At 38.2% G+C, this 21,314-nt stretch overlaps 1 protein-coding gene across 1 annotated transcript; it reads right to left on the bottom strand.

The window, feature by feature from the left end:
- Positions 1-269: 269 nt before the first annotated feature.
- On the bottom strand, positions 270-19,816 carry LOC146553403 (macrophage mannose receptor 1-like). The gene is made up of 32 exons (XM_085254048.1): positions 19,683-19,816; positions 19,104-19,460; positions 18,771-18,941; positions 18,041-18,196; positions 17,133-17,243; positions 16,752-16,889; positions 16,485-16,661; positions 16,055-16,209; positions 15,089-15,202; positions 14,555-14,670; positions 14,271-14,419; positions 13,983-14,182; positions 13,010-13,128; positions 12,770-12,842; positions 12,539-12,692; positions 12,176-12,214; positions 11,767-11,930; positions 11,585-11,649; positions 10,334-10,434; positions 10,056-10,198; positions 9,806-9,911; positions 8,586-8,710; positions 8,373-8,420; positions 8,151-8,186; positions 6,722-6,824; positions 5,916-6,148; positions 5,551-5,716; positions 5,205-5,372; positions 5,001-5,117; positions 4,039-4,200; positions 3,591-3,614; positions 270-3,514 (listed from the first exon to the last, which is right to left on the bottom strand). The coding sequence occupies exons 1-32, from the start codon at positions 19,744-19,746 to the stop codon at positions 3,300-3,302; spliced, it is 4,269 nt and encodes a 1,422-aa protein (XP_085110174.1). The 5' UTR covers positions 19,747-19,816; the 3' UTR covers positions 270-3,299.
- Between the last annotated feature and the right edge of the window lie 1,498 nt (positions 19,817-21,314).

Here is a 21,314-nt window from a genome sequence, read left to right as displayed (position 1 = left end):
GTACGATTACAACATACAATATTATTGTCACTGCTACATTTCTGTAATGCTACCAGAAATTATTTCCACTACTAATTAATTACCGTTGAGCTCAAAGGTTATATTAATAAACGGTTAACGAATGTGTATCTATGAGACGATTTGTGAGACTGGTAAACTTACCTTTGTTCCTACGATGGTCTTTCGTTCTACACGGTGCATTTCAAGGTCCTGCACCCATCCGTCGGTAAACTACCTGGGCTTGTTGCAGTGACCTGAAGTTACTAAACTTCATGAGTGCATGCACTCACTCCAAGAACCGTATAATTATAAATATGAGCGTGGTGAAAGTTGGGCAGCACGCTAACGTCTTTTGTCCACTCTGTGTGCTCGTAAGGGTCTAACCCTTTCACTCCTTTGATTTTTTCCTCGTATCTTTTCTTTGTCCTTTCGTCGAGTCTGTCTTTGTACGGACCGGCATTGTTCTCCTTTTGTTTTTGTACATTCCTTTTTGTGCGTCAAAGAAAAAACAAGAAGGCATTGGAACCGGAGAATGAACGTTTTGCGGTGCTGCAAATGCTTGCATTTGATGCGGTACTTGGATTGTTTTGCCACGAGTTCCCGGCATGCAATGCGCGAAAATCACGTGATTGCTAAACAAGGGAGAGGGTGCATCCGGCCTCCTCGGCTGTAATTGGTCCAGCCCAGAGTCGATCATGACCAATTGGCCAATCCAACACCTTTCATTATATATACCCTTCCTAAAAATAAAAAAAAAAATCGCCAGCGGCCCACCGGGCAAATGCCCGGTATGCCCGATGGCCAGTCCAGCTATGACGGTGGTGCTGCAAGAGAGTTCAATGTAGCTGTTGATTGTTTTACTATTGTTGTGTAGCATAACCTATAATATTGAAAATTGCAAAATAATGAGTAAAGTTTTAAAATAAATATGAAAGTACAAAGAATAATACTTACATCCAAAGTACAGTGGAGTAGAAGCAAAAGTAATAAATGTTGAGCTCATAAAAGAGGTCAAAGAAACAAAACTAAACTCAGGCAAACAACTGCAAACTTAACAAACCAAATGACTGCCCAAACAAACATAACTGACCTCAACAGGAAATGACACAAGGGTATATATAATGGCTGATCAGACCACTATCACACATGAGGGGTAAGTAAACAGAACACAATCATAAACCACAAAAACGATGCAGTACAGTCTAGTTTGTTAATAAACAAAGAAGAAAATCAAAACCACTAAGCCCTAAACTCAAATATTTAATCAAATACAAAGCATAGCAACATGCATAGCTCTAATTTCTAATTTTTTATTGGATTTGTTGACAGATCTGAGAACTGAAAGCTGCATAGAATTATGTTTCATAAGTAATAAGAGTAAATGTGAAGAAAATCATAGAGGACAAACTGTGAATCTTCTGTGAATTAGATTTCTTGTACCCATCTATAGTTTCAGAGTTCCTTGATCTACGGTGCAATTGATTTTATTTGTCTTGTTTCTTTTTTGGGTATCTTTAATGTTTCAAGCTAAAGTTCACCTAATATAAAGTAAACAATAGAACAGTTACATTGCCCTACAATGCATGTTCGGTACATTTTCCCCATTGTGAGAAAGTGAGTTTTCTTTTTATTAAGTATTTTCACTGCTTCAGAAACAGAAACACTTGAATAAATTATTGCTAGTTTTGGTCTAAAACATGTTTTTCGGTCGCTCCTATGAATGCAACAGCGTATAATTTTAAAGCATCATGGTCTCTGAAACAAAACCTTTCATCAGAAGAATTCAATTACTGTTAGCGGTGAATAAACCAAACCACTTTTACAAGTTATTGCTTTGTTTTTGGAAAAGAATGATCACACATTCAAGATAAAATGTGTGGTGACCCACTAGAGGGCTCCACTCACACCCAAGCTGGGAGGAAAGATTCTGCTGTTTTGGCGCAATATGCTCAGTTCATGTTTGGAGGTGAATAAAGTTGGAGTGTAAAACTAGAGCTCCTGTGTCGTGTGTCACATGCCTCCATGAATGTTATTTTCCATTTATATCCAATGAAGAAATACTAACCTAACCAGTAGATAAATGTAATGGGTGTATAAAATAAAGCATTTTTGCTAGTTAAGTGGTCAAAGGAGCTTGCAAAGAAAAGCGTCTGGAGTTCTTCAAGTTGCTTGAAGACGTTTCACCTCTCATCCGAGAAGCTTCTTCAGTTCTAAGGTCAAATGGTGGAGAGTCTCAGATTTAAACCTAGTGGGAGAAACCCCCCACAGAGGGACAAAAGGACCCCCCGATGATCCTCTAATCGTGTGAGCAAAGGTGTGAAACTGGGTGTGGGTCCCAATCAGCCAGGGTTTCGGGTGAGTTCATTGTGAAACCTGGCCCCACCTTATCATGTGAATTCCTGAGGTCAGATGGCCCAGGATGTGAGTGGGCGTTCAGGCGTCTGGGGAGGGAACTCAAAACTGAATTATAGATGGCAGACAGTTGGTGTCGTAAACCACCGCCTCTGTTCAAAGATGGTCACTCACAGTGGACATAGATGGCTTCTTTCACTCCTCTTTCAAGCCATCTCTGTCCAAAATGTGAACATTGGCATCCTCGAAAGAGTGTCCTTTAGCCTTTAGATGCAGATGGACTGCTGAGTCTTGTCCTGTGGAGGTGGCTCTTCTGTGTTGTGCCATACGTTTGTGAAGTGGCTGCTTGGTCTCTCCAATGTAGAGGTCTGGGCATTCCTCGCTGCACTGCACTAACTAGTGTAACCAGACATTATGCTCAGACATTGTAAACTAAGCAAAGGAAGTACTAGAATAAATCCGATGAATCTTTTGGCAAAAGTGAAACCGATATTTTATTCTTGTAAATAACTTTAATCAAATTGTTTCATTTCCTGTGATAGAGGTCTTGTGATCAAGATTTCAAAGACAAAATGGATCAGTAGGACATGCGACAGTATTTGCATTATTTACAATCAACTACACATCCCAACTTTGGTTAACACACAAAAATCAATCTACATCTATCCATGTAGAGCTATTCTAACATTTATATTTGTAAAAAATAAAAATTAAAAATTAAAAAATGTATGGATTAAAATTACTGATCAGTTATCTTTTAATTGGGAGTTTTTATTATTTAAAAAAAACACAAAATTAAATATCAAATAAGATTATCTAAAAATATGCCACTTACTGCTAACTGACTAAATAAAACTAAATTTTCTAAATCAGAGCTCTATTAGATTATGCAGGTATACACATTAAACAGTTAGTTGTGAGTTCCCATCATATGCATTTGATACCAATTAATTTTCACCCACCACACCAGCCTGGACCTGTTCATTGTTAAAGAACATCGGGTTATCAAAGGTAGTTAAGTTTTCAGAGATGGACTGGCAGATACCAGACTTTTTCAACAGGAAGATGATGATGACTATCCCTATGGCAGTCACAGTAATGCCAAGCAAAACCTCCAAAACCATGTGGCCATTGGCTTTAGGATCCTCTATAGAAGAACTTGCTGTATAGATTGAGCACATAGATTAGTCCAACTAAATTATAAATGTAAGACAAATATAAAAAAAGACACAACTTACCAATTGTTGTTGGTGCTTGTAATACTAAAAAGAAGATTTAAAAAAGATAAAAATTTCCGTGTCACTGCAGGGACTGGTACTGTAATGCTAAATCAATTGAAACTAGTGCTGTCAGTGTTAATCTTGTTAAAATGTTGTTAAATGTTGCATAACTGCATTAACGCGGCAAATCTCCGTTAGCGAGTTAACGCGGATTGCCCCGTGTGAGGGCTGCACGGTGTCAACGCGTTAGCGTGGTTAGGTTGTTAACGCATTAGCGCCATGCAGCTCCTCCCACATGGCGATCCGCGTTAACTTGCTAACGGAGAACCGCCGCGTTAATGCGGTTATGGTGTTAACATCATTTTAACAAGATTAACGCTGACAGCACTAATTGAAACATGTTGTTAGGTGTATGTGTTGCACATTTGTGCTATTACAAAACCATTTTTTAAATTTCTGGACTTACCTTTAGGTGCTTTACAAATAAATCCCTTGCTACTATACACCCTGCCTGTTGTCCAACTCCCATCTAGAGATGCAATTGCTCCATAGGTTCCAAAACCGCCAGGCTCATTTGGACCCCAGTTAATGAAGTCAATGGCTGTTTTATCCAACCATTTCCACAAGCCTAGAAACAAACAGAATTTCTCTTTTGCTCTAGTTCAGTTGCAAGAAAACTGGTACTTTATTTTTACTCTTGCAATAGGAAATATGTATGAAGGGGAATAACTTGAAAAGTTACATTAATTAGCCACTTCAGAGCAGTAGAAGTGACTGAAAACACAACACTAGCACCTTAATGCTCCACTACCAAATGTTCATAGTTGTGTTTGGCAGTTTGCTTTTTTCCCCTCCTTCTTAATGGTCAATAGGTGACGAGTCATCGGTAGCCAAAAGAAGTGTGGATGTCTAGAAGTCTGAAGTAATCACTGAGTTTGTCTCAATTGTTTGTTTCATGTCTTTCTGAATGCAACATGAAACATTAATCATTTGGGGAAATTTGATCTCTGGGGATCTGTCCAAAGGCTGGTCTACCTTGTAAGTAACAAGTCACTGCAGAGAGTCCAGGAAAATCACTTTCTCAATCACAGCAACCTGTCACTAATCACATGTTATATTAAAACACTAAGATTGTGTTAATTAACACTCAGCTTGAATCTTCAGCATGGGACCGAATCAGAATCAGAGAAACTTTATTTATTGCCAAGGGGCAATTAAGATACAACAGAGCAGCATGACATTGAAGATAAGGACAGGGCATAAACAGCCAATAAGAATGAGATAATAAATACACTAGCACCAGACAGACTAACCAGATATTTTATGTCACGGTTACAATTACAATTTTCAGTTTATGTGTTCTGTTTTTATTTATCTTCAAGTATACATTAATATTTTTCTATGAAAGAGTGGAAAAAATGACTGTACCTTTGTGAGTCTGATACATGCCAATCCAGAAAAGGGGTTGGCTGTCTTTAAAGACTAGCACGTTGTTAAAAATGAATCTTTGCTCAGCAGGATTTTCAATGCTGGTTAGAGTTCCACCTTGACCAACAAAAGATAAACAAACTGTTAAATCCAAACACAGCTGATGGACTGGGAATTTGCATTACACCATTCCCATATCCTTACCATATCTTATACATAGTGCAGATGCATCTCCCCAGTCAAAACTTCCTTTGACAAAGAGGTAACAATAACCCTTGAAGGGTATCCAGGTATAACCAGTTCTTGATGCTGGGTCTTCAGGGCAATTTCCTGGAAAACTGACTGATTCTGTTGACTCTGTTGGTGGAACATCTGTGAATTAAAAAGTAACCAGATATATAGTTTAAATCCAATGAGCATTCAAGCATCTTTAATTGGTACTGATATACAATAAACAAACTATGTCAGATCTAAAATAGGGAAATAAAAAAAAAAAGTTCATAGCACCAGAAATGTAGGATCGCTTTATCAGATTTTACATGAGCCCTACCTGTAGACTTCATACAAACACTGGCCATGTTGTGAGCACAATCAGCAGTCTTCCATTTTCCATTTTCATTATTCACATACACACAAGATTGTTGCATTTCTGGTTCAAATCGATCCCAGTTGGAAAAGGTCATTTCCCAGCCGTCAATAGGTCTGAAATATCCAGTCTGAAGGAAAAAGATGAAGATGATATATAACATGCTCCATGCTTCACTGCTTCACTGGGTGAATGGGTTAAATGCAGAGTGTAAATTCCCTACAGGGGATTTATTAAAATCAGGTACATTAGCAAAACTAAATAATTACGCAAACATTTACATTAGTAAAGTTACAAGTAGATTAGGTGAAACCATTTGTGTGCTGTACCTGCTTTTTGTTCAGTCCAATCCACAAAGGACCTTCCATTTCCAAAGCCATCAGCTCAACATAGACCTGTGACCACTCATTTCGCAAGCTAGCCAGGTTAGCGCCATCAAGCTCACAGTACTTTTTGGCTGAATCCCAGTTCATTTTCTGAGTAACAACTTTGATTGAATCATTAAGTATTTTCACATAGCCATTGTTAGCTGTTGGTTCAGGGGAGTCTGGGAGAGATGGATCTGTGCACAGTAAAAATAAATAAAATGGTTAAAAAACTTCAATTTTAATTTGCTTCATCTATGTCTGAAGGCTAGAATATTGTTCTGCTTCCGAGAAGAAATTACTTATTTGCCCAATTGTGACACTATTCTGTTGGAATAACGCTAAATTAAAAAAAAAAAAAAAAAAACCTGAGGAGCACTATGAAATACTACATTCAAGACAAATAATACAGAGCATGAACTTAAATCATCTCTTAAATTCAAAATAAAAACTCAAAACGTTGATTTGAAGACCCAGGACCATGACACAAAATGCACTGATAGTTAGTCAAACATTTTTTTCCAAACAATATACTAACTTCTGTGTTCTAATGTGGCAGCAATACAACACATTCTTGAACATGTGTAATTAGCTCATTGTACTCAGTTGGCCTCCACAGTCACCAGATTTCAACCCAATAGAGCACCTTAGGGATATGATGGAACAGGAGGAGCTACATACATAGAGCTACAGCATTTTTCTGATGCACTACAGTATAAAAATACAATTAAATAAATATATATAACAAGCATTTGAAAATCTTGGCTCACCAAGATTACGAAGACAAATATATCCATTTTTGTCACTGCAGGACCTTTGGTCCCATTTCCCAATACCAGTGGTACGATCAGTTGTCATCACAGCACATCCTCTCTGGTGAGACAGACAGAATAGAAATAAAGAAACTAAGGTTATATCTGGATCTGTTTTGCTGGCCTTACTTTCCATATTTATGGTTTGTGTTTATTGCCAATACACTACTGTGAACAATTTCTTTAATTCATTATTAACCCTTATATACTTTTCAGGTCAAATTTGATGTGTTTTGACATTTGACCGGAGAAATGTCCTAAATGTCATTATTTTATTATGACATTTGATGACTAAACAAAAATAATACTACTTTAATTTTTTTTCCTTTTGGGGGGGGTGGGGTGTGGTTATTTATTATGTTTTGAATGTTGTACAGGTGCTACGAATTTTTGAACATTGAAGCTGTTCCAGGTCAATGGGGGTGTCAAATTCATAGGCTGCATCCTCCTGAGGCCGCATTTGTAGGCCGATTACATCACAGCGACGTCACAAAGGCTGTCCAAATTCGTAGAATCCTCCAAATGCAGCCGCCAAATGCGTCCTCCTTTTCCCCAGATTTGAAGGATGGGTTGGGTGTATCCTTCGTGGCCTACCATATCCCAGAATTCATAGCGCAGCCCAGCCAATTCCAGTTTCCAACAATGGTGGCAGCTACTAGTTTTAATATTACTCTTTTTACTCTTTCTGGGTCACAAAATAATTTTTTTTTACATATTTCCAGGCTTGAATGTAGCTGTGTAAACTTCAAATATCTGCTCGGTTTATCAAGATATCACATATTTGCAAAAGTGCTCCGACGTTTTTTGGAGACGTCTGTTACCCACCAGCTCGATAGCTAGCCAGGGCGAGAACAGCGAACTCCCGGCACATCGTTTTCAAACCCCCTGCGGTCTTTCGCTACTCAGGTTAAACATGAGAGAAAGGGACCTTCTGGTCAATAAAGGATTAGGCTGCACAGTATCTCTGCTGTTCCTAGGACTGCGTTGTTCTAACCTGAGATCTCGTATGTTGTTCCTGGGATCTGACGCACATACTCGCCAAGTTTGGGGGTCACTGCCCCGGGTGCCCTTGTTACCACTAGGACCACTGTTGCCTTCACTACGGGTGTCCTCCACTGCTTGTCCACAATACTATGGCTGGTTGGTTAGCCATCACCAGTTTGCCTGTCTGTATCTGGAAGTCCCAGACTTCCAGTTATGTAATGGATTGCTCATCCATTCCAGATAGACTATTTATCGTGCTAAATTGAGCTTTATTCAAAATTATTATTGTATCAATACTATGATGGAATTCTTGGTCTGGATCAAGATATAGAATACAAATAGTATGCAAGGGTAAATAATATTAACTGGTTTTTTTTCAATGTGGCATAAGGAGAGTAGTTACCTTGGCATCTCTTGAGAAATAACCACGATGATCTCTCTGCAATGAAAATTAGGATATGAACTAGAGTGATATTTGAATATAAGGAGAAAGTATATTACATATAATGACAATTAAATAAAACGCTCAATGTATCATGTGCTAGAATCATTAACTACACCAGACCTTTCTGTGAGTTGTAACAAATTAAGTGTTATTGCACCTTCCAGTTAAATAATCAAGTACCTCATCCTCATCATCCGTAAAAAACATCCAGTGCCCAGTCATCTGCAACTGAAGACTGGTACGTTAAACATGCTTAACAATGCACAGAAATACAGTGTATACAATTCAGATGCATACAAATGACTATAATGCTAATATTTTTTTGTTGTGGTAAAGTAGGGGGAATAACAAAACTGACAAGGTTAAACTTCAAGTACACTGATGACCACTCACAGAACGCCAGTTGGTGTACCGCACTGGTTGTCCATTGGTCCAGTAAAATGAATAACCAAGCAAATAATGTAAACCGATCCAGAGGTCTGTTGTAGGCGCGTCCAACATTTTAGAAGTCAAAAACACTAGAAATAATATAAAAAACAGACATTGTTTTGTGTTTGTCACAAATATATACTTATTTTGAATTTCATGTTAGCAGTTTAAATTAAGAAAATGGTAGGACAGGGCACTGTTGAGCACTGTGTGTCATCATTTACATTTATGGTTTTACATTATGGAGCCCTGCTCTCAAAAACTTACATAGATGTAACACTGCCTGTGTAGCTGGATTTAAGAAATAAGTGCTTAAAATTAAACTTTAAAAACACGTTTACTGCCATCTTCTGACAGTATGGAATGTTACATGACCAGTTTGGTTGGTTGGTTGGTTGTGGTCAATAGACTTAAATTAGTTTATGTTAGCTAACTAGTAACAGAACCAGTAATTCAAGAGAAAATAAAACTAAAAATCAGTTTAAGGGGATCACTTTTGTGCTGTCCCTGGCTGCAACTGCAACAAGGAGTTTTATGTTAAGAGACTGAGGATATACTGTCCACTTTTACTCTCCATTTTGTTAGCAGTGAAAGGCTGTATGCTGTTTGGCTAGCTGGACTGAAGCAGGAAAATCCACCTGTTAGCTGTAATGTTCAGGCTTAGAAAGCACTTTGTGAATGAGGACAGGGTGGAGGAAAGTCTCTGTGAGTCAGGTGACAGGTGGCTCACCAGACCAACAAACTGGAGTCAGTAAATTATTTTTCCTTGTCTGGCCAAGTGTATCCAGCAGCGCAATAAGCTGACGTGATCAGCACTATTTTATGCAATAAAATAGTCTCTTGTCCTACACACATCTAGACAGTTTACATCACAGGTTACTACATGCACATCACACAAAAGCATAACTATGTTTCTTAATGAAGCATGATTGGGAAACCCATCAGCATGTCTGCAGGGAAAATGTATGCGATAAAGAAAAGCAACCAAAAAACTGAGGGGATCAGAGGAAAAGATGCCAGACTTTATGGACACACTTTCATGTGTCCACTACATATTTTTCCTGGTAACATAAAATACATCTTTCTATTAGTATGACAGAGCATAAAAACACAAATAATGAATGGGTTCAGACTTTTTGACTCCTTTGTTATAAAAGAGAATGTATAATATAAAAAGGACAAACCTTGTACATGCTTTGAGAGAATAGAGGCCAGATTTCCTCCTTTGTTTTTGCATTGTGTTCTTGCTCCTTCCCACGTCTCTAATTCCCTGCTAATGATGCTGTAACACTGTAGTTGAAAAATGATCAGCTTGTGATACTTCAGATTTGCTCATTCTTATGCATAACTGTAGTTTTTAAAATGCAGTGTTATAACGCACTCATGAGTTACATCACATTTCTTTAGGAGACAATATTTAGGAGCGACTCTGACCTTTGAATTAAATTTTTTCCAGTCCTGTGGGCAGCCACCCTTTGGAAGAACAGTTGGTACCACTGAAATGTGCTCGGGCATTGAGCTATTGCGTTTACAAATGAAGGAAAGCTGAAATCCACAGTTATAATCATGCCAGAACCCTGTGAGCCGATTCCAAATATAAAATATTTTTTTGTAATTGAAAGAATAAATATGTAGATAATGGACTTCATTGGTGTTTTATACTCATGTTAATATTTGGATGAAAGCTAGTGAAAATGTATCAGCTTACTCACCCCTAGAGGGAGTAATAGCCACACAGTTCTCGTCATTGTTCTGGAAGTTGGGTTGATTTTCACTCCACGCTTGAAAGACGACTGGAGAATCATCCATCCAGCTTTTTGAAACACAAATTTTCAAAAACATAAATGTGCATACCTTCTACACTCACTGTGTGTTAGGAACAATTCAATTCAATTCAAAAATCTTTAAATAGTGCCAAATCACTTCTCATTAGGATGACCAGTCTAAACTATAGGATTTATCAAAAAAGGAAACTTCTAGTTTAGTTTTAAGTGTACTCCTAAAAGTAAAAAAGAGTTTCCACATCATGAATCAGTATTCCCATCATGTAATGGCTGCCTCCATCAGGATAATGAGCCATGTCACAAAGCTCAAATCATCTCAAGCTGGTTTCTCGAACTTGAAAGTGAGTTCACTGTACTCAAATGGCCTCCGCTGTCACCAGCTCTCAGTCCAATAGAACACTTTGGGATGTGGTTGTGTGATTTTATCATGGGGAAAGAAAAACAGCAAAAGTAAGAGAGAATTAACGATGATGTTTATCAAATGTGAAGCGTAGTTTCGAACTTTTTTTGCTGCTGGTTCAGTAAATTTTGGTTGGATAGTGACAAAACCCTGACCGACATCTCACAGATTCTGATGCCTAATTTTCAAATTGCAAATAACACAACACAGTGTTCAACAGGTAATATCGGCTATATGTCAACTATTTTTGTTAAGTTTCTTTCTCTTTTTACATTTTTATGTAATTTACTTAGAATGAGAATTTGCATATTAATGTTCAAGGCAGTCTAAGGAGCTTGGAAAGAAAAGCGTCTGGACTTCTTTAAGTTTCTTGAAGACATTTCACCTCTCAGCCGAGAAGCTTTTTGTGGAGAGTCCCAGATTTAAACTCTGTGGGAGTAACCCACCAAAGAGGGACAAAAGGATCCCCTGATGATCCTCTAATCACATGAGCCGAGGTGTGAAAACGGGTGTAGGTCACAATCAGCCAGGGTTTCGGGTGAGTTCATTGTGAAACCTAGCCTCACCCTACATGATTGGGTGGGGCTAGCCCATTGTTCATTAAGTAGTGCTGCTTTCAGTCATTATGCAAATGTACTGTTTATGAGGTTGGTGAAACCTGCAGTCAGCTGAGACTGAAGAAGCCACTTGGACATTTCTCCCACTGAAAACGCTCTGTACAGATGAACAGAATCAACTTTTTGGAATTTACTTAGAAACATTATTTGTTTTATACTCACGCAAATGTTCCATCAAGATCTACAATGAGGCCAATCCAGTAAGGGTGATGACCTGTGTCTTGTATCTAGCCCAGATATGTAGAAAGGAGGCTGAATCAGAAATATTTAACTTGTAGCATGACCTGAACTTAAATTCTGTGGAAATGGATGCTAATAGTGTAGTACAGTATGTTGCTGCTCACCAGTTTCCATAGAAAGACCCTTTCAGCTTCACTGCTGATAGTTACCAAGTCACTATGCCTCTGCTGACAGTACCGACGAGCATCTTCCATGCCCATCTGATTTCTGTTAATATAATACTGATTCCTGTTCCATTCAAACCACCCATCTGATGTTTTATTATAGCCTGGAAATAGATCAAAACTTGCAATATGGATTATATTCACTATAACTGTTGTTTTTTTGATTTGTTGTTTTTTTAGGAAGACATAGTGGTTGTGTGGTTGAAAATTTAGTGGACTGAACAACAGATCAGCTATAGGTTTTAAAAAGTTAACCCACAATTGTAAGCTTTATTGTGCTTAGAAGAACAAAAAAAATGGAGATAAAGGTGATTTTCTTCAGGTTTGATGAAAAAAATGCCAGACTTACTTGGAGTGACGGGGTCTGGAGGCGGATTTGGGGTCATTCCTGTATTGTTATAAAATCATTTAAAAACAGTGCACTGGACAGAGAATTCGAGGTTCTGCAACACAGCTCTAAGCAGAGAATATGTTAAGAAATATGACTGTGCATCCTAGTGTTCAAGAACATGGGTACTAAACCAAGAAATTGTGCATATAGGAACAAACCAATCTGTACACAAAATCAGCTCCCAAATAAAGATTTTATCAATAGTTTGATGTTTACTCCAAAATCTGAGGACAATAAATCTTAGGAAGACATTGTGTGAAAGTTACTCTCACTGAGTTCACCTTCAACAAATGCATAAATGTGTTTGGTTAGCAATTTCACCTGCACGGATCTGGCACAGCCATTCGCTGTATTTCTCACAGTGTATGTCACTCCAAGATTGTCTTCTGAATATGCGCTCTGATTTCATTTCCACACAAGACTCAACATTATTTTTATTGTTTGGCTCTCCAATCTTCCATTGTTGGAAATTTAGCTTTAAAAAGAAGGAAACAATGAAAAAAAGTTATTTAATTGCATCTTCTGAATAATGCATAAAAATGAACAACTTACTGGAGTTCCGTCGCTCCATACATAACCTGTGTCAGGATCTGGGGCACTAAGTCCAATCCAAGCTGCTTGTAATCTGTAATAGAAATTTACATTATTGATATAAACTTAAAAAATAATTGTTAGACATTTTCCAACTCATTAGTTATCTGTGGAAGAACTTGCTAGCAATTATTATTATTATTATTATTATTATTATTATTAGTATTATAACAACTAGTTCTATTTTCTTTTATACTGTACCTAGGTACGGACTGAAGCTCAACAGAACTGTGGATGCTGAGCAGGTCTCCTCCGATAGCCCTGCAGTAATCTTTGGCTTCAAACCAGGTCTTCTTTTGTGTAGAATACCTATCAAACAACTTAACACCAACCGGCATAAAGATGCTCAGTGTGATTTGGTAATGTCAAGGTCACAGAACTTTTATATACTGTACAAAGGCTAAGATGTTGTATTCACGTGGGGTGATCAAAAGGTTACTGGACTTAAACATTAAAAAATATTACCCAATTAAATTTTTGTCAGGCTGCTGTTTTTAAATTGTTTTCTGGAAGTGCTGTTCTGATCATACACACTGTGCTCTCTGCAGTTTCAACATAGACCTTAAACTTGCACAAACAGCAAAAAACAACTTCTGTTTTAAATTGGTGCAAATGTCTTACAAAAGGATCAACACAGCTGATGGGAGCTGGGTCTGCTGCTATGACTGAGCAGTTTTCTGCAGGTTTTAGCTGAACAGTTTCCAACCACAATGACAGACTGCCGTGTGAAGAGCGAGACCAGAATTACCTGAACTGTAGCCTGAAACATGGTGTATGCTAGCATGCTAGCGTACACTACTATAGCGAGCACTGAAAAACACAGTGGCACTTTGGCCGTACCAGCATAATCTTTGCTTGCCAACTTGAAACATTCCCAATTTTACCTCGCTGGAACATTGTCCACTTCGCAAAATGTAAAATTAAGTTGAGTATCACAACTGGAGGAGACCCAGCATGCACTGCAGAGTTACAAGCACAAAGGACGATCACAGGACTGCAATGAAGTGATGTGAAAATAGAAGCTGGTTTAAAAGGGAGATTTAGCACATTTAAATCACTTTTATTGATCTATACTGGGAACTTTTTGATGACCCTTCATATATAAGTATATGATCTTGTCTTTAGTATGAGTTAGGACAACCTGATCAAATAAAGTTTTTCCTTGAGATTGTACCTTAAAACACCGGTTACTAAACCCCAGGCGAGTCCAGCCAGATGCACACTCAGGAGGGAAAAGAGTGGGTGGTGGAGGGGTTAAAACTGCCCCCTCGGCTAGGTGCTTACAGATGTATTTCTCCTTATTTGTGCAGGGCACCACATCCCAGAGGCCAGCAAAAATCCCAGTTTTCATCGCAACACAACCCTGTCTGTTCCCTTTCATTGTCAGAGAAATAATAAAAAATTTAGTTGTGAGGCTATGTTCTGCAATGTCTTACTGACGGAGTTAAATGTGTCACCATACCTGGCATTTCAGCATTCCAGTGTGTGAATCTCACTGAGTCTGTGTTGGTCCATACAAATTCTTCAGTATTTTTCTGGTTTGAAAGCCCCAGCCAAAAGTGTTTCTCTGGTCGCATCCCCACCAAGCTTACAAGAAATGCATTATCCACCCTGAAAATAATTTCAAGAGTACAGCCGTTTAAAAAGCTTCAAAAGTTGATGTGATTATTTATGTTTGTTTTTCGTTCACATTTTGTTTTGTGCGCTCAAAACATATGGAATAAAGACATGTAAAACAAATCTTACCCATTTGAAACATCAGCTAAGTAAGAAAGGGAACCTTTACAGTCATCTTTAGCTTCATCAAATGTTTTAGTCTGTATTCCTATAAAGTAGCAGTATGAGCCGTGTCTCCTCCACCCCTGGTTTGATGGAAAAGAAGATCATGAAGAAACACTGTAAATGATTCAGATTTTTAACAATGACAAGGAAAAGGAGATTTTTTTTTAAAGCTCAGTTATGGTCAGTTCTTATTATGACCCAGCAGCTGTGTGGGGCTCCCACGAGTAATAATATGGAGCTTGAAATGAGTGAACAGGTTCAACAGTATTTGTCAAACATCGGTCATGTTAAAAATGACTGTCAACACGCTCAAGCAACCCAGTCCACTAACTTTCACCTAATTGTCTCATTGTACGAAATTATTCTTTAGCTTTAAATTTTGCAGAAAACAATATTCATTTAATTAAATAATCATTATTTCATGCAACCTCAACCCCAACCTAATAACTTCACAATTCTTATGGTTTATTTTTTAAACAAATTCATAATTATACCCACATTTTTGCAGCCTGTGTTTTGCTCCACTTCCTCTCCAGATGGTCTTAAGGCACTCATCTTCTTACAAATAAAGCCATGTTGCTCCTCGCATACACGATCTGCCCAGTTTCCATTCTGTAACAAAGTACCATAAGTAGATCTGGAAGTACTGGTATTGGTATTTTTTAAACTTTACAAATTTAATGTCATATGTTAATGTAAATATTTATTGTATATGCTGTGCATTGTGTGTTCAGTATAGTATGTTGGAAGACAAAGACAGTGGTACAGTCTACAGTGTGCTTATGGACTGTTATATTTATTGCACAAAAGAGAGCGCGCTGATAAAGTGCAAACTGCATCCGGGACAGAAAAAAATGTATAACACTCCTGACACAACTCACGCTCTTAGCAAACACCTGCACAGAAAGCAGATTGACCCCAATCCGGCAGGCAGAATCTGAGCTTCAACAGGTAACAAAAGTAATGAGAAGATGATTACACTGATCAGAACAAAGAAGGGAAATAACTCCAACATGCACAAACATCTGACCACACAGTGTGCACTTAATTTGCATGACTATAATGTTTTTGATATACTGCTCAGCAATGGTGGTGACTCTCAAAGCAGAGCCAATGAGAACCCGAAAAGAATTGATAAGAGAATCGACAAGTAATCGAATCAATGAGTAATATTGATAATGGAATCTGAATCACAAAATTATTATCTATTTCCATCCCTAGTGTTCGGAAATGCTCTACAGCCTCAGGTTGTATTGTATTGGTTATTGAATATTTGAGTTACTGTTGTCTTCTCAAAGTAGACAAAGCTGAAAGCATTCATCATCATTTTTGTTTTCCATTCTGATGCTCTGTTTAAACTTCAACAGCTCCCTATAAATGCACTGAGTTGCTGCCAAACTGCCTAATAAAGTGGCCAGTGAGTGTAGATTATGTGCACCGTATGCACTCGATGATGCTGCGTACCTCTCCACGCATGAGAACACAGTCTTTTATTTCAGAAGACACAGCTGGTTTCCCAAACTCCCAGCTGGTGAAGGTGACAGTCGAGTGGTCAGACCAGTCAAATAACCCCTCTGTCTTCCTGTCATTCATTCCAATCCAAAGCTGATCAGTGGATGCTGCAGACGTTGGTTAAAAACAAAAGGACATTTTTGTATTTTTCCAAATCTACAAATGGATTACATGCATGTTAGAAAACATGTTCCATGCAGTTTGCTTGTTTTTATTCATGGTTGTAAATCTTTTGAATAACCTCAATGGTCTTTATATTTTTCTGATGTCAAAATATTGATTCAAGGAATAGAGACCAGCACCTGAGGATTTACAGGGATTTTTTGTTTTAATTATTTGTTCCTTAACAATGATCCTTTTTAAAATAAATATCCATACATACTATATCCAAGCTGAGAGATGATGAAGCTTTGGTCCTCCACACTGTGGATGCTCACTAAGTCTCCTCCATCCTGGTGGCAAGCTACCTGAGCCTCAGACCATGTTTTCTGAGCCTGATTCCTGTGGAAGCAGTGGCCATTGTAGTGTATCCAGGGGTTTGAACAAAAACCTGTCCCAGCTGATCATAAATAACAAAGTAATAAAATAAGTGTTGAGGAATATTTCAGTTATGCTATAACCAAAATCTGAAGAAAAATTTTTTATTTACCTCGTGTAGGAGCTTCTTCAGCCTCTTTACTGTAGCAGATGTAGCCCAGTTTATTGCTACAAGGTAAACTTTGCCAAAGGTACCGTACACTAGGATCAACAACTGCACAGTTGTATCCCGGATTAGGAAGTGGATGTCCTAAACATGATGATAGATATACTTTACATGTTAACTCTACAACAGTCTTATACCCGGGCTCCAATTTCTATCTTTCTTTTTGCAGATGCATTTCAGTTTTTTTCAGTTAACAAATTGTATATTTTCTATTAATATGTTTTATTGTTGCCGTCATAGAGAGTCAGGCTGTTCTGCCTCTTTCATGTCTTTATGCTAACTTAAACAGCTGTTTTACCAGTAATCTGCTAGAATATATTATATCACCTGAGTCCCATTTCATGTAACGGTAAGGCCTGCCATTTATCCATTTCCAGCCATGTTCTGGATCTAGGATGAGTCCAATCCAAAGTGTATTGCCCCCTTTCCATAGCAGTGCTGTTGGAGCCATTGAGTACAGAAATGAAAAAGAAAAAATGTCTTTCACTTTGCGTTAAATAAATCTCTAATTGTAACCTCTATCATCCCTGTTGGACAACATCTCCCACCCCACGCAGGAGACTCTGACAGCACTGAGCAGCTCCTTCAGTGGCAGTCTGCGGCACCCACGATGTGGGACGGAGAGATTTCGCAGGTCTTTCCTCCACACTGTTGTCAGACTCCACAACAAAGACTTCAACTGATCAAACACACACATCCACACATGTGCAATAGCAATAACACTAAGTGCAATACTCTTTCTGGCATCGTTGTATTATAGTGTATATTGTGTACATTATCTTATGGATATATTATTCCAGTGTTTTTTTCTTCTAATTTTTCTATGCAACTTTGCACTGTCCACTGCTGTAACAAAACAAATTCCCCACGCGTGGGACTAATAAAGGTTATCTTATCTTATCTTAACAATAATCAAAACTAGTGTTGATGTTCTTTTTTTTAAATGATGGGGGGAAAATCATGTAATTCATAACACAAAGATAAGAGATAAGAAAAGATAAGATAAACTCTGATTAGTCACACGTGTGAAATTTGTTGAGTCACGACAGAAAGTGGACAGTGCAAAGTTACAGGGAGCAACAGTCAAGAAAAACAATGGAATAGAATAAGATAAAAAGAACAATATACTATATAAAATAGAATAAAATACTATGTTTGGATACACATACTTTACAGGAGTTAAAGTATGCACATAAATACATGATCACTTTTTCAGTGTGTCCGAGGCACATTACCTGTGATATAAGCCTGCTCGTGAGGATCATCGATGCTGAGAAGGGAAGCTCCCTGCTGTTTGCAGCTGACTTGTGCCTGGTGCCAAGTCAAAGCTGACTGTATGTTAAGCTGGTAATACGCTCCCGTTGTTGGGTGCATATTCCAGTCTTCCTTGGCTGTATATACAAAATGCATATATGTTTATAAGTCAAACTCATTTTAGATCATGGGTAACTTTAATCTTTAGTGGGCCTAACCAGTGAAACTCAACTTTCCTTCAATGCAATTCAAATATTATAGAAAAATTATCTTTTTTCTGGGGGGGGGCAGCTTTTCTGTCATTTAATTGTTTTTCTGTAATTTAACGACTTTGTTGTAGTATGAATAGAAATAGTGATTGAGTCATGATCAAGGAAAACTGGGAATATAAGAAAAGCAGCAGAACTTATCAAAATACAGTTAAAAGTTTAAAGTCTATGCACTTCTTCATATTTTCCAGAGTCTTCCAGTGGGTTGTTTTGGAGTCTTTCCCAGGCCAATTCTGGCCCCGGTCTTCAACAACACCGGTGCAATAGTAAAGGTAATACTTTACTTCTCTAACTTAATGTTGATTTTTTGCCTCTGTTCAGCTATGGGAGTTGACTTAAGTTAAAAGTATATAATAAATCAGTTAATCCTTGTAAGAGCTCTGAAAAATAATTGTAGGTCTTAATGGTTCAATTATTTCCTTCAATTGGTTTCATTACTCACACATAGTTGGGCAGTACCCCCAGCGTTCGCTTTGATAGTTTGTTTCAACTGCACACCAAAGACGCTTTTCCGAGGAGTCAAATTTAGTACAGTCTGAATACCACTGAGTTTTGTATAGAAAGGGAAACATACACGGCCTTCCCGCTGCATTTCCACCGATGGTAAAAAGCTCTAAAAGGTCAAATAAACAAACGAACAAAACAAAGACTGTAAAACACATTTATCACAAACAGCTTTAAGACATGAAGCTAGGTAGAAACCTGTGCATCCATTTAATACAACCCTCTTATCTAAGAAAAATTGCATTATACTCTTTTTCACATGGCACAATACCTCTATAAGTTCTTGTGCAGGCACCACTGGATGTTCCAGAAATTGTGAGGTGGTTATTTGGTCCTGTTGTCCTGGAGAGAATGGCTGTGTTATCTGCAGTGAGCTCAATGTAAAGCTCCTGGCCTTTGAGAGCGAGCACTGTTTCGTTCTTGCATTCCCACTTTTGGAGCTCACTGGCTTCATCGCAATCGTAGAGGTTTACTTCACTGCCCACACTTTTTCCCTGGACACCCAGGCACTTGTTCCTCTGCAGAACCAGTAGTCGATCACCAGTTGTCCAGCGAATGTCATTGCAGTGGTTATTTGTTTTTATCAAACAAAAACCAGTGCCCCTGTTAGTTAGCTGAAATGGTGAGTCTGTTGAAAAATCATTGATATAAATTCACTTCATTTCCATGACTGGGATTGCTTTTGGTGCCTCATTGACTCTGAATCATTTCACTCTTCTTGCTGACAAGAAGAGCCAAATGATATGCTGACATAAATTTACAGGATAAACATGCTCGTTTTAAAAACACAGAGCAGAGGAAATCAATAAAATCTGACAAAAGATTAAAATTAAAAGTTGGATTACTGTACCATCTGAAGCCAAACAATAAAATGTTTGGATGAGGATCACAAAGATTTTACAAGTTATCCTCATTGTTAGTATTCCTGCAATTTGTATTAGAAAACTTTATACATGCATTTCTTGCAAAGTGTTTAAGGCTTGTGTGAATGACTGTTGACCACCAGTCCTAAGAGTATTATTTGTTCTGTCTCAGAGGAACAAGGAGGGCCTTGTCGACTTCCAGTATTACACAAATTACTACGTGATTGAAACTGAGTAATAAACAAATCAGTGTGTGAAACAGGAAGTGCTAGAATTACAGTTACAATTATGTTGCAACAACCACACTGAGGAAGTTATGATATCCTTCTGTGAATGCTTGAAAGAACTCAGTGGACTTTCCATGGATGCACTGGTTCTGTTAAACTGATGCACCGGTTTTTATCATTTATCCTGTTTAGTCTTTGCCCCCTACCTATATGATGGATGTACATGTGCTTTTCTTATACACTTTACATTAACAGTTTTGATACGTGCAATACAATTAAAGCTTTATTATAATTAAAACTCAACATTGAGTATAATCAGAATCAGAATCAGAATACTTTATTGATCCCTGGGGGAAATTATTTTTTGTTACAGTGCTCCATTTTAAACTAACATTAAGACAAGACAGACAATACGCTAACTAAGAATAGTACAATATATACATATATATACATACATACATACATAAGTCACTTATAAATAAATATTTGGAAAAGAAACATGTGTAGTTCTAGCAGCAAACAGTGTGTTAAGTGGATGCGTTGTACAGGGAGATGGCCACAGGCAGGAATGATTTCCTGTGTCGTTCAGTGGTGCTTTTCGGTAATCTCAGTCTCTCACTGAACGAGCTCCTGTGACTGACCAACATGTCATGGAGTGGGTGGGAGGTGTTATCCAACATTGTCTTTATCTTGGACAGCATAGCTGATGAATCAGTGTTACGTTGAGGAGAAAACACACAATGTAAGCCTTGGCTTGCAAAGAGAGTAGAGGAATTGTCTGCATGGCTGGAGAGTGGTTTTTATTAAGGTAATAGATTATTGTTTCTTTTGAAATGGTAATTTAAGCACACATATCTGATGACAGCCGATTACAGTCTAAGGAGCTTGGAAAGAAAAGCGTCTGGACTTCTTTGAGTTGCTTGAAGACGTTTCGCCTCTCATCCGAGAAGCTTCTTCAGTTCTAAGGGTCAAATGGTGGAGAGTCCCACGTCCACTGTGAGCAACCATCTTTGAACAGAGGCGGTGGTTTACGACACCATCTGTCTGCCATCTATAATCCAGTTTTGAGATCCCTTCCCAGACGCCTTAACGCCCACTCAAATCCTGGGCCATCTGACCTCAGGAAATCACATGATAGGGTGGGGCCAGGTTTCACAATGAGCTCACCCGAAACCCTCGCTGATTGGGACCCACACCTGCTTTCACACCTTGGCTCATGTGATTAGGTAGAGGATCATCAGGGGGTCCTTTGTCCCTCTTTGGGGGGGAAACTCCCACTGGGTTTAAATCTGGGACTCTCCACCATTTGACCTTAGAACTGAAGAAGCTTCTTGGATGAGAGGTGAAACGTCTTCAAGCAACTCAAAGAAGTCCAGACGCTTTTCTTTGCAA

The sequence above is a fragment of the Mchenga conophoros genome, linkage group LG18 (assembly GCF_057382185.1).
Source record: "Mchenga conophoros isolate Kocher_MC1m ecotype Shallow Benthic linkage group LG18, M_conophoros_male_GT1.1, whole genome shotgun sequence".
Taxonomy (NCBI): Eukaryota; Metazoa; Chordata; class Actinopteri; order Cichliformes; family Cichlidae; genus Mchenga; species Mchenga conophoros.
This window is presented reverse-complemented; position numbering and strand designations above follow the sequence as displayed.

Coding starts and splice junctions, on each gene's coding strand:
- LOC146553403 (XM_085254048.1), bottom strand. CDS start 19,746: ATGAGGATAACTTGTAAAATCTTTGTGATCCTCATCCAAACATTTTAT. Junction 12,693..12,769: donor TATGGAGCGACGGAACTCCA/GTAAGTTGTTCA, acceptor TTCTTTTTAAAG/CTAAATTTCCAACAATGGAA. Junction 12,215..12,538: donor GCTGTGCCAGATCCGTGCAG/GTGAAATTGCTA, acceptor ATAACAATACAG/GAATGACCCCAAATCCGCCT.